General features: G+C 42.2%; 1 protein-coding gene across 1 annotated transcript in view; it reads right to left on the bottom strand.

The window, feature by feature from the left end:
• Positions 1-237: 237 nt before the first annotated feature.
• Positions 238-13,330, bottom strand: part of rbpjb (recombination signal binding protein for immunoglobulin kappa J region b) — a 35,314-nt gene continuing 22,221 nt past the window's right edge. The window contains exons 2-11 of the mRNA XM_008322828.3: positions 12,432-12,470; positions 7,600-7,695; positions 4,083-4,248; positions 3,443-3,617; positions 2,866-3,003; positions 2,638-2,750; positions 1,667-1,807; positions 1,232-1,387; positions 792-895; positions 238-613 (exon numbers count right to left, since the gene is read on the bottom strand). Coding sequence (XP_008321050.1) covers positions 292-613; positions 792-895; positions 1,232-1,387; positions 1,667-1,807; positions 2,638-2,750; positions 2,866-3,003; positions 3,443-3,617; positions 4,083-4,248; positions 7,600-7,695; positions 12,432-12,470 — 1,450 coding nt within the window. The 3' untranslated portion in view covers positions 238-291. The remainder of the gene's footprint in view (positions 614-791; positions 896-1,231; positions 1,388-1,666; positions 1,808-2,637; positions 2,751-2,865; positions 3,004-3,442; positions 3,618-4,082; positions 4,249-7,599; positions 7,696-12,431; positions 12,471-13,330) is intronic.

Genomic DNA, 13,330 nt, shown 5'->3' with positions numbered 1-13,330 from the left:
CTAAAGTCGGCACATGAGCAGTAGGAGGTGGTGGAGGAGGAGAAGGTGGAGGAGGAGGGAGGACGTTGCCCAGGAGATGACAGTGTTATGATGTTGCTCCTTCTTCAGATTTTTCCTCCCTTGTTGCCCTCCTTTTGTCCCATTGTTTTTCCTCCATGTTCAGCTTCTTTGTCTCCAAACATGAATACACAGCACTTTAGAGTCACTCTCTGTTTCTTATTATTCTTATTAATATTTCCCAGAAGTCTTTGCACACACTCGGCTTCACCTGCTCTCAGGGGCTGGTGTGCGTTAGGAGACCACCGCCGCTGCAGCGGTGGAGGACGAGGAAGTGACTCCTCCGGCAGTGGAGGTGCTGTTGGGGCCGTAGATGGCTTCCTGGCTGTTGGCGCTCAGCAGGCTGGAGTTTCCTGCTCGTAGGATGGCACCAGCAGCGCTGCAGTGCGGCCGTGGCCCAGGCTCCGGCGTGTAAGTGAAGGTCAGCGTGGTGGAGTAGATGATGCCATCATTCCTAACTAGCGTGACGGGCACCTGCACCGGCTGTCGCACCCAGCGCCAGCCCTCGCGGAAGGCAGAGATGTCTGGTACCACACAGAGCATGCTCTCTGCACATCTGTGAAGGAACTCAGAGGGTCAGTTGTGTGTATATATATATATACTTTCCAGCCTGTGACTATATAATTTTACAATAAAATTACCTAGAACCAAAGAACAATGTTTCTTACAGGTACCCCAGCATTACACCAGAGGCCAATTAAGTCACGAACTTTGACAGTGGACCATGATTTTACCTGTACATGGTCTCAGCTTCCACATCTCCAAACCAGACCCGAAGATTAGGAGTGAAGTTCTGTCCCGTCAGCTCCAACATTGCCACGTCACCGCCACCGTTTAGCTGCAGGGAAGAAGACACTGCTGTTACCTTCATGTTCACAGAGGATCTACCAGAGCAAAACAGCAGGAGGCAGTGTAGAGTCCAGGAGAGTTTGAGTCAGTTTTGATTTCTGAAGTCTCTCAGGCATTTCTTGGTAATTTTACATAATAAATATTAAAATCATCACATATCATTGTTAGGCTCCATGTGACCATGTTGTAACCCAATGGTTCCCAAAGTGGGGGGCCGGTCCACTTTATGTTCATTATTTTTAGGCGCAGTCATGTTGACAATGCTCAGTGCCTTGTGACTGGTTCCTGGTACTAGGATTTGTTGAAAATGTTTCAGTTTTCACACCTGTAGACTCTCCACTACAGGCACAGGCGTGACAGGTGAGTGGACCGGGCCCATGCCCTCGTAGAAAGTGTATTCGGCTTTGTCTGTACTGATGATTGTCCAGGAGGCTCCGTCGTTGATCATCTCCTTATTTGGTTCCTTTGGGCATGGAGTGGCCTGGAAGGGAGAAACAGAGAAATGTCAAGGTTTCAGATAAGAGTTTGGGGTTGGTACCAACAGTAACAGCCACTCTGTTGCAAACCAACTGTGCCACCATCTGACCAAATTAAGTCAACGAGCTGAAGGTGAGACCACCAACACAGGATGGAAATAACAAGACATGAAAGGATGAGCTCAGAGCTTAAGAGTTCTTCAATCACACATAAGGACGACTAGATTGACTGGGAATTAATCTGTTGATAATGAGATTAGGAGGCTGGAGGATCAGACACTGACTTGAAACTGGATGATCCTTTCTTGGGAAAGGCACAGGTACATGCGTTCCGTGTCCTTCAGGTAGAAGGCACACTTGTGCAGCTGGGAGACGGGGTCGTCGGCGTCCAGCAGCGCTGTCTGCTTGTCCACCTTTCTGATAATCTGAGGGGAGATAAGTGAAGGGTGAGTGAAGGATTAGTGATCTCAGGATGGAGGGAGGAATGGGAACAACACTGTGAAGAGTCAGGATAGGAGTAAGGAAGGAAAATATGAAAAGTCAAGGTAAAAATGTAGCTTTAAAAGATTACACAAATGGTTAAATGTTAGCCTTGTTCAAATTTGGACTTTCATTCATTTACTATATATTTCATGGCACGAAAGTCACGCAAGGTCATAACACACTTCACATTTATCATTTATCCAGATTTATATGAACTAATGTATTTTCTTTATACAAATGCCTATTAGTTGTTAGGTCAAAAATCCAATCAAGACTAAACACGGTCCAACAAAGCTATTCCAGAATAACCATGGGGAGTCTATACTTGAAAATATGTAGCATCCTGTGGAGCATGGTGGAACTCGACAATACAGTATTCTATAGAAGTTTTAATAAAATATATATCAATATATTTTGTGGAAGGTAAAAATTAACTGAGAAACCTCCTTTAAAAAGTCAGGTCTACCTTATAAGGACATATACAGCTCCAAACTCACACTGACCTGTACACATACCTAATCTGTTATATTATGTTTACTCAATAGGACAGTGGGGCAGTAGGACAGTAGGACAATGGGACAGAGGGACAGCAGAACTTCTTCCTGATCCTCCAACATACGTACTGAGCTCAACGTTCAATCGCAGAATGTACGTGTGTTTGAGGAAGGTCGGATGTGTGTTCTCCTTATTATCTCCCTGACTTCAGCTCACTTCAGTTACTCTGTGTTGTTTCCTGAGTGTAGTGTAGAGTGTAGTGGTGGATGGACCGTACCAGTCTGGGCAGAGCCATGCCGGTGACGGAGCAGACCAGCTTGACCGTCTGACCATAGTGGATGTAACCGTCTCTCACAGTGAACTCTTCTCCTTCTGACTCCTCGTCGTCCACTGGGAAGAAGAGACAACGTCTAAGAATGTTTGTCTGAGTTGGACAGCGAAGCAAGGAAACAACAGTAGTGACGGTGATGGAGGCTGCAGATACACAGGTGTTAAGACAACCTACACAGGTGGATGTAGAACGCCCCCCACTGCTGGGAGCTGGCGTGGAAGTTCCCTCCCTCCACGTGTAGGTAACGAGTGCTGACTGTTTGAGACCTCAGACGGTTGAACAGTGCAACTTTGGTCCCTGAGGCGATGCACACTGTGGACAAACATGGAAGCAGATTACACTGTGTGTGTGTGTTTGTTAGCAGTGTGAAAGAAAGGGTGAGGAGCTGACAGCTGCAAACCCAGGTGTCATACATGTGATATGACAAAATCATTGATGTTGAGCTACACTGCCCTCCAGTGTTCAGGAACTATAGCACACGACCATGGTGACAAAAGCCAACATCATCATCAGACCTTATCAACCACACACTGGTGACATTCAAAAGTAAAGAAAAAAAGGGTTTTAGATAAGAAGTGAAGAAACTAAAATAAAAAATGAGAAAGTGAAATACAGCAACAAAATTACTAATAAAGAAGTAAATACTGCGGCATGAGTAATTTTAAAGTTTTTGCTCATATTCAGAAAAACCTTTAGTTGAAGCATGTTTTGTTTAAAAAACAAAAACAAAGATGAGGAGTAAAATACTCACAGTCAGCGTTTTTGAGGGACTGTTTCTTTTTGGAGGGTTTGGAGATAACTTTGATCCTCTTGCTGAGGAAGACGCCGATGTCTGCGCTGTTGCCATAGAACATCTTGACAGACAACATGAAGTGCTTTCTCTTGTCGGAGTCGGATATGTACAAAGTTTTGGCTGTGCAATAGTTCTGAGTGTGGGAAGAGAAAAGGAAGTTATACTTCAGACTGAATGAACCACTATCAGTGTATGGTGGTGAGTTGATCAACACTGCCCTCTGTCTGGTTTTTATATCTTTTCATAAGGTAAGTGCTTAGCACTGTAAAACAGAACCAGCAGCGTGCAACAATACAACTTAAAGGATTCCACTAGCCCTTAAAACCAATAGGATAGACATATGAAAAAAGATTTGGAGGGTCGGTGAGGGATGAGGATCAACCAGGACCGACCGACCCTTTTCTCTGGAATTTCAGCACTGACTATTTGTCTGTAACTTTTTTTATTTTTTTTATTTTAGTGTTTGTGCTAAAGAAAAGGAAAAGAGTTGCAATTTAATCCTTCAACTCCACAGCCACATATATCAGTGCAAATCATTACATGTGACACCAGAAGGTGGTAAAAGGTGTGTGTTTGTGTGTTTGTGTGTGCGCCGAACCTTTCCCTCTAAGTTCAAAAGCTGCATTTCTTGGTCGCTGTTTCCGATGCCGATGAAGGCGCAGGGCTGCGATTCCTGCTCCGAGCAGCCGTCCCGCTCCATCTGCTCCTTCTTTTTCTTCCAGCCGCTGCCCATCAAGTAGACACAGGGGGGAGGACAGAAGAACCTGGACACAAGGAGGATCAGGGTGGCTCTCATGAACTTTAAATGTCGCTGTCCTTTGGCCAAACTTCAGGCAGTATCTGCTCCGTGTTTGGATACATTAAAAGACAATGTCAAAATTATCCGTTCATTCATTTTCTAACATTAATATGACTCTATAGGCTTACGGAGGAGCTGAAGCCAATCAATCCAATCCAACATTTATGAGTACCTGTTTGATAGCTACACATCAGAATCAGAAATTGTTAAAGATTTATCTCAGTTTAAGCTATGTTCAAGTCTGTGCAGCTCTTAGCTCCAGGTTCGTCTCATTTGAAATGTCATCTTGGATTTGTATCAGATAAGTGGAGCTTTTCTACCTAAGGGTTACCTAAATCTTACCTAGGTTTATAATACAGTATACTTACACTTGGGTTAATGCGTATCCATGTACAGTCAATAGGTAAAAAAAAACAAAATCAAATCTCTCTGCTCTTCAGAATCAAGCATTTTTAAACGTGATGAAAATTAAGATTTTAAACAGACTGTGAGACCTATTCTACTCTTTTAATCTTGCATTAGATTCTTCTCTAGTCAACAAATCACTTTAACAGATGAACTTGAACGTTGCATCTCTTCATCATGACCAGTAGAGGGCACCCGACTTCCACAATCAAATTCAGGAACGTTTGTCAAACGTCATCAATTTCTTTAGTCCAGCCTTAAAACCTGATTTAACAGATGTTACAAACTTGAGTCCAGCTACAAAAATATGGCATGTTTGGAAATTTAAACAAGCTGTTTTTGTGATTTTTTTTTCATTTATAATCAATCATTTCTTGGAAATGTTAGTTTTTCTGTAATGTTGGTAAAAAAAGAAGAAAAGTCCTTCTACTGGAAAAACCATTCATAAGTCATAACCTGACTTTTGTTCAAAGTGAAAGGAACTTGCTTTAGTGTGTGTGTGTGTACGCGTATGTGTGTGAGGTGGCACAGATGAAATGAATTCATGCGCGTCAGTGTGGAACTGGAAAGCGACCTATTTCGCAACAGTGCTGTCTGTCTCTGTGGGTGTTTGTCTGCTTTCACCTCCTATAAAAAGCACAGAGAACAAGACCAGCAATAGGGAGGGGGGAAAAAGACACACACACACACACACACACACGTCACATCAATGACCTGGTGTCCTCTGTCTGGCACCTCAGACTACATCTCTCTGTAACATAACAAGAGTGTGCAAGAAAATGGACACGATGCAAGTTCATATCTGTGTGTGTGTGTGTCCTCTATGCAAATATCTGCCTCTGACTGTGGAGCAGTCCACCTCCCTCTGGGACTGTCTGTGGCTGGTTACAAATACATGGCTGAGAAAAAGAGAGATAAAAACCTATGGTCACAGTCTGGTAACGTGAAAGCAGCCGCAGCCGTGGAGATTTAGTGAATAAGGGAAAAAACAGGGAAAATGTATTTAAATTTCAATAATTTATTTTGTATCACTGATGAGTTAATACCAGTCTACTGTAACTGTTATTCAATGTGTCCATTTTATATTCAATGTTTCGGTTTATTCTACTCTCAATCTTTCAACGTAGTTTAAAGTTTAGAGTTAAAAATGTATTCTGTCATACAGCGGACTACTGCTGTGTTGATTTGACAGATTAAATCCCAATGAAAGGATTGTCATGAAGGTGATACTGAAGGGCAGGGTTAATCTGGACCTTCACCTCACCTAGACCAGGGACCATTTCAACTAAAAACCATTGTTTAAAGGACTCAGCAACAACAGATGATTTGTTGAGAGCTGCACCTGCCGGTGGAGGATGCAGAGACGAAGAGAGCAGCAAGAGGTACAGGAGGAAGCTGTGAAACTCAGTGAGTGAGAGGTGAAAAGGTCAGAACCCAGGCTGGTTTTGAAGAAGTGTCGGAGTTCAGAAGAGAAGGAAGAAGTTGCAACAGTTGGTCACAGTCATCTTTGAACTGTAGAGTGACTGTCCAATAAACAATGACAGACAGAGTTGGGCTGTGACCTGTGTGACCTTGACCTCTTACTATTTAGTGTCACTGAGCTGCAACACCCCAAAGTGTCTTTGTCTTTAATTTGCTCTTCCTTCCATCTCTCAACTGCCTCTACTTGAACACGGGGTGGTCTGGCAGGGGAGGACATGCTCACTTCCTAGTCTGACCTCTTTTCACATGGGAGGTGAAGATCAACACACAGTAGTCAGTGATTTTTTCCCATGACCTGGACATGAATTCTCACAAACGAAGATGAACCTGGACTTGAGAACAAGGACAAGTGCTTGGTTTTCAGCAGAAACTAATAACATTCCAGGGATTAGCTGCAAGAATCCAGTGATTTAATCAACAACAGGTCCCTGCGAAAATGGATTTACTCAAAACTGGGGTGTCCATACTTTTTTGAGGTTAGGAGGTGTAAATGGATTTACACTGATTTATGGGTGTCCATACTTTTTTGAGGTTAGGAAAATAATGAATGCAAGTAAAAATACCCAAACAGTACCTTCAAGTTACGACCGGTTCATCAACAGGGAAGGTAAGCCCAGACACAGCTCAGATTAGCAGACAGATAAAAACTGAGGTGACGTACATCAAAGAATTAAAAAATAAAGTTCAGCCTTAAAGTACGTAGATGAGTCTCATTTTTAATCTGTCTGCTAAATATTGACTTGTCTGTGGAGGCCTGTGTGTAATATCAACTACAAATACTGTCGTGCTAGCTTTAAACTAATCCCTGTCTGTGCTAGGGTTTAAGGTGACACTCTGTGACAAAACCACACTTGTGGTTGTGTTGATCCATCACCTGATTCGTCAAATGACTCAGGTGTTTTTCTTCACACCATCTTCATGTCTTTGTCCTTGGTCCAACATGTCCTCTCCTCAGGTTAGTTCTAAACTGATGAATCTTAGACTTCCTGACTATTCACCTTGTCCACCTTCTCTGAAGACTTAGAAGACATCCTGTATCTAGTTTCTTCAACCAATGACAAAGCAGGGATTCCCTACTACGTGCATGGCCTAGACACACACACACACACGTATATATTGGTACATATGTCAGCTGGGGTCAATGTCAGTCAGCTGACACTGATGCTCGTACCAACCCTGTTTGTGTGCTTTTCCAGGTTATTTTTTATTCACTCTAATCATAGCAGATCTCACCACCTTCTGTTAATCCACTGCTGTGCCTCTGTCACACAGTTCCATTCCATCTTGTTCACACTGTTCTTGGCTTTGGATGATTGACTGGACTGACTGCAGTTTACGGAGGTTATCAACCCTCACCACTCCTACAGCCAGCCTCGTAAGCTGATTGTGAAGAGTGAATAAATCAGAACAGTCCAACTGCTGCACTTACCTTTTCTCATTGCCGTAAGATTTCTGTGCAACTTTTGCGTGCAGGATCATGACGGTTTGGTCGCCCCGCTCTTTCAGGTAATTCCTCATTGCTTCTCTGTGAAAGGTGACAAGACAGAAACGTTCATTAGACAGTGAAGCGCCACAGCGAAGCGTTCGTCTGCTTTAACCAAGTTTAGTGATCACTGAATATTCTCTCAAATGGATTAAAAAATAACTGGATGTCTTTCAGATGTGAAGGACTGAGGCGTGTCCCCAAAAAGGTCCTTCACCTGAGGTGAGCTGCTGCCTGGTAGTGAATGGAACCAAGTGTAAAAGAGAACTCTTTGATTTTAACACACATGGTTGCCGTGACCTCTGAGAGGCCTTGAAAGCTGCACAGCCTTCAAGCCAACACATATCCACTCCCCCAGCTGAGGCAGTGGAGGGGGTTTGGGTTGAACTGCAAATGACCGGCACACAGGGACAGTGAGAAGCAAGAAAGTGGGAAGAAAAAGAATCGGGGAAGAAAAAAAGAGGGGTGTGTGTGTGTGTGTGTGTCGTGGGGTGAGGTGGGGGGTGCAGAGACAAACACCAGAGCTGAAAAAACAAAAACAACAGCGCTGAGCTCACCAGCAAAGACTCCGCAGCTCGTGTCAAAAATGTTGCAACGTCTGGGCTCCAATTTCTTCACAAACCCTCCCACCTTTCCGGAAAACTCTCCGACTCCGTGACACAAACGTGTCCAAGACTACTTTCATATTCTATCCACCAGAAGGAGGAGACACAGGGGAGGGGTATTCAGTGGTGGTCCGGGGTCAAAGATCAGGCCCAGATACACAACTGAGATGTACCACGTTCACGGGCGAGTCCTGTGCACAGATGTCTGTGACACCTGACACACAAGCGCTTCCCACTCAAGATGCACAGCTTTCTACTCTGCCACGCAATCCTGGGCCACACGCTCGCTTGAGAGCAGGCCTTTTGTTATGAAAAGTAAGGGGCCCCGACAGAGTGTGCGTGAGGGGGGAAGGGGAGACGAGGAGTAGCAGGAGTAGAAGGCAATAGAAGGCCACTCTCAAGTGTGTCATGGAAACACTAAATTAAGTTCAGTTCAGTTCATTCACTCATTTTATTTTCCACTAAATTCCACGTCACACTTTCATTATTATCGTTATTATTTAACAACAACAATACTACTACTACTACAACATCTACTACAACTACTAATATTATTATATAATACAAATTCTAATACTACTACTGCTGCTAATAATAATAATATTAATAATAATAATTTCATTAATAAGCTCTGAATTTGGGCTGAATCATTTGGGAAAATAGTCTAATTTAAATCTTTTCCCCAATATTGCAATTCTGATTTGTTATGTATATTTTTTTAATTTATGCTTTCTTTTTTTCAGTAAATCGTAATGGCAGACACAGACACAAAAACAAACACACACATGTGTAAGTGTGTCATGACTCAGTGCTGGTTCATCTTTGAAGACTTTGTTTCCTCTGTTGTGAAGCCAGTCTTTGTTTTAAACCACAGAGCTTCATAATAAACTGCTGTTCAGAGACAGGGACAAACATGTGTGGCTGTAGTTTTGGTCCAATGGAAATAAAATAAAAATAAAATACAGAGAACCTCTTCTTTTTTTCTTAAATATCTCAGCATTTTAAAGCTACCTTTGACACATTTATGGCTGAAATTTTGTTTAACTTATTAAGCTCAACCTAATTCATCCTTCCTGTGCTTTAAGATGTTTTGAACTATGTACTATATTTTATTATATATGTTGCTGGTAATGTGCTTGTGATGACGTGGTGTCATTAGGAATGAGTACTACAACGACAAACTTTAGGCCTTTCAACGTAAAACAATTAAAACAACATTTTATATGTGGTAAAAGTCAATATCTTAGAAAAGAAGAAGAACTGAAGACTTGCCAGTGACAACAGAGGTTAACAGGACATCTGACTAATCACTAACCACACACACACACACACACACACACACACACATAGACAGTCAAAGAGATTAGGACTCTTCCTGAAAGCTGATGACTGGAAGAAGAAGTGAGAGAGACATTGACCAGATCAGAGTTTAACTTCTGCATCTTCCTGCCAACACATGAACCAACATACGTCCAGAAACCACATTTAATGTGTGCATTAAAGGACAAGTGGACATTCTTTAACTTCACACAGAGACAAAACTGTTTTCTTTTCCAGATGGGGAAAAAATAATTTATCTAAAAAAAAAAACAAAACCAAAGAACAAACATCAGGAGTGTCTCCCTTTGGTTATGGTTGCTCAGGTAGAAACAGATGTCTGACACAGTGACAGGTTCCATGTTTGGGGAATTGTTTACAGTCAGCATTTTTTTAATCTTACAAAAAGAACCACAGACATAAGAGACTGACTTTTTAGTCAAGTTTAATATAGAAACTTCAAATCTCGTCCATCAGTGTCACAGATGTTTGATTCTCACTTCCATAATCCTCCAGTCATGTGTAACAGCGAACAGATCTTGACTGCAGGCAGCAGAGTCAGGCTGTAAAGCCCAGATTCTATAATCCAAATAAGTGAAAGCCAAGGACCATACACACACGGACACAGACCAGAGCCTTCAGTGGACCATCCATCAAAACAGAACCATTGTACAAGATAGTTTTCTCCCCACTGCTGAGTTACATGTTACATGAAGATCATCCACTTTTCTCCCCACTGAGTTACATGTTACATGAAGATCATCTCAAACTGTTACATTTCATTAAGTTCAGTTAAGTGAAGTAACTGACTCAGTGGCCACACTGGGCTCTTTCTGTTTGTTTCAGAAAGGTTCAACCAAAAGAGCAAGTGCAACAGGGTTGGGGTGTGTGTGGGTGTGTGTTAGAGGAACAAAAAGAAGGAGTCAAATTTACTCAAACAGACCAACATCTGTCCTGTACATCTGCCATAGCGTCTGTAGCTCACTGGGACCAACAGGAGACCCCCCACTGTTATGTGTTTCAATATGGACCATTCTCTGCAGCAGCGAGGGGAAACAAACAAATGTTGTCAATGCAGAAAAGGCTGATATGATGACGATCACACTAACACCAACTCACAGACTTCAGTGGGACAAACCAGTGGAAAGACAAAAAATTTAAGATAAAGATCAGTGCTGATTTTTTTCAGATCAACTTTTTAACTTTAAGTTTTAAAAGTGTATATTTGTGTTTGGAATAATGACGTGTATAAGTGTTTTTAAAGATTAGGATAATGTTTAACTAACTTATCATTCATTGACCAATACCTAGCCGTCTCCATCATTGATCAGACTGTTATGGTTTGTTTCATAATTATTCTTTAATTTATAGTAATTGGTTAACTCCCATGAACAACAGTTGGTCCTCAAAATGTTCCCTAAAATAAAACCCAGGCCCCAATAAACACAGATGAGTTCAATCAACAAAAACAAAAAGACCAAAACAGCAGCTCTACAGAAACACACCACCAGTCGTGATGTGTTTCAGCTCCAGACTGTTTCCTGTGTCAACCACACAGTATTTCTGGAAAGTGAAAACCTCAGACAAATGAAGGCATGTGGAGGAGAGGAGTGGGAAGTGCTGGAGGGGTGTACTTTGGTGGGGTGTCATATCAGCGATTAGGTCACTTTCTTAATGAAACCAGACTCAGCTCAGGAGTGGCCACTCATTTTTGTTAGTAAATGACAAACACACACAGGAAATCAGACAACACACAGTTCCAAGTCACAAGAACGAGAAGTGCACATCCATGCACTTTTTGACCCCTGAAATACACACTGACTGACAGACAGACATACACACACACACACATCTGGCCACAACATCCATCAATGTTCTCCGTTCAGACTTAGAGCGAACATAAGGAGCAGAATAATCTCTCCCTCTCTCAGTCTCACAAAGTAGGTTTGGGTGATACTGGCAAAAAATGAATCCCAATTATTTATGAGATTTTGCCAATAACGATGAATCTGACGATCCATAGATACCTATTGCACATGCATGTTTCTGACTCTAAACCAGTTACCTCATGTTCTAAAATATACTTAGACTAGGTTAATGAGTAAGATCTGATTAGGGACCATTCAGTGAAATGAAGGGGGGGGGGGGCTTGTCCTCTGCTAACAGTTCTGTGTACACAGTATAATGCATTGATTATAGGTGCGTGCTCAGGTTACTTTAATGACATATTTCATAACATGCAAATTACAGTTTCTCTTAATGTAATTTTCCCATTTTTTGATGGAAATCCAAACACTTTACACACACGGCTGTGTGTAGATCTTGAGGAGTTGTGATTCCCAGCGCTGGAAAGCCCAATGTTAATTGGCGTTGTTGCAGAAAGCACAAGTTCGAATGTCATTTCCCACATTGGAATATTCCAATGTGGGAACTGCCCTAACCTCCACCTTGTTTCACAAGGTGGAGTGGCTGCATGGCTTTAGCACAATAACATGCCACGGTTCTCATTCTTAGAAGAAATGTTGTCAGTAGTTAATAGGATGAAACAAAATTGTTCATTTTATTTAAACGAAGGGTCACACACAGCTATAATTAGTAAAACCAGAGAAAAGTGGTAATTGCAATGCAGCGTTAATTTTTTCCACAGCTACTGGTGTGTGTGTGTGTGTGTGTGCGTGTGTGTGCGCGTGTGTGTGCGCGGATTGGGCCCTTCTCTTTTAAATGTTTCGCGAAGTCTGGGTGACAGCAGCTCACATTAATGATTTGGCCGTTGGCTACAACAGCCCTGGTACAGACACCACAGCTAACGTTGGCTACAAGAGGTGTGTTGTGTTGAACATGGTGCATAACACTCACCTTGTCAGGCGCTGTGGCTGAGGGCGCTCCCCGAACTTCCTGCAAACATACAAGAGTAAGAAGACATGAGAGGGCTGTTTATCAACCACAAACACACACACACACACACACACAGTAAACACAGGGTGACACAATGTCGAAAAAACTGCGGTACAGCCACACTGTGGCCTTGACAGGGTGCACGTAGTGTCAGTGTGCTTGGATGGTGGGTGGAGGTGGGTGACAGGGTGACAGGGTGACAGGGTGTGTATGTGTGTGAGGTTTACTGCTTTGTTGTTGTTGATGTTGTTTTTCAGGGCTGCAGGTTAAAGAACAGGACAGGAACCAAACTTTATTTTGAATAATTCCTGTGAGTGACATGTCAAAACAAGTTGTGCAACAGAGAAAAAGTTTCATATTTCACCCAAACAGAAAAGTCACTGCAGAGATGAGATTACAGCAGAAATATCTACAGTTGGTGTAGGACACAGCAGCAGAGAAAAGGTGTGGATGATGGTTGACCCGGTGTTTACAACCCACGGTGTTTATATGTCCAACAAACAGTTGAATTTGTACTGAGATAAACTTAGATTTATTAATCAGCTAAAAGATCAGATTGTTTTGTCTGGGCATGCACAATATTTTATGTTTAATCGATGATGTCACTGACAGTTTCACATTTTCTGTTAAGGAAATAATGATCTGTATATATTACAGTTCCAGCAGAGACACCATGTGTCTTCACTGGCGGTCTGCTCACTTAATGGACATAGAAACCAGAAACCTTCTCTATTTATCAGCTTGCATTCTATTATGGGAAGAATTAAAATATTATGAGTTTGCAATCTATTAATCTAATCTAACAAATGTTGAGGTGGATTCATTTTATTCATGAGATAGGATGATTTTTTTTTTCCCTA

Source organism: Cynoglossus semilaevis, chromosome 1, assembly GCF_000523025.1.
Source record: "Cynoglossus semilaevis isolate Cse_v1.0 chromosome 1, Cse_v1.0, whole genome shotgun sequence".
Taxonomy (NCBI): domain Eukaryota; kingdom Metazoa; phylum Chordata; class Actinopteri; order Pleuronectiformes; family Cynoglossidae; genus Cynoglossus; species Cynoglossus semilaevis.
Note: the sequence above shows the minus strand (reverse complement) of the source record. Positions and strands in the feature narration are given on the sequence as shown.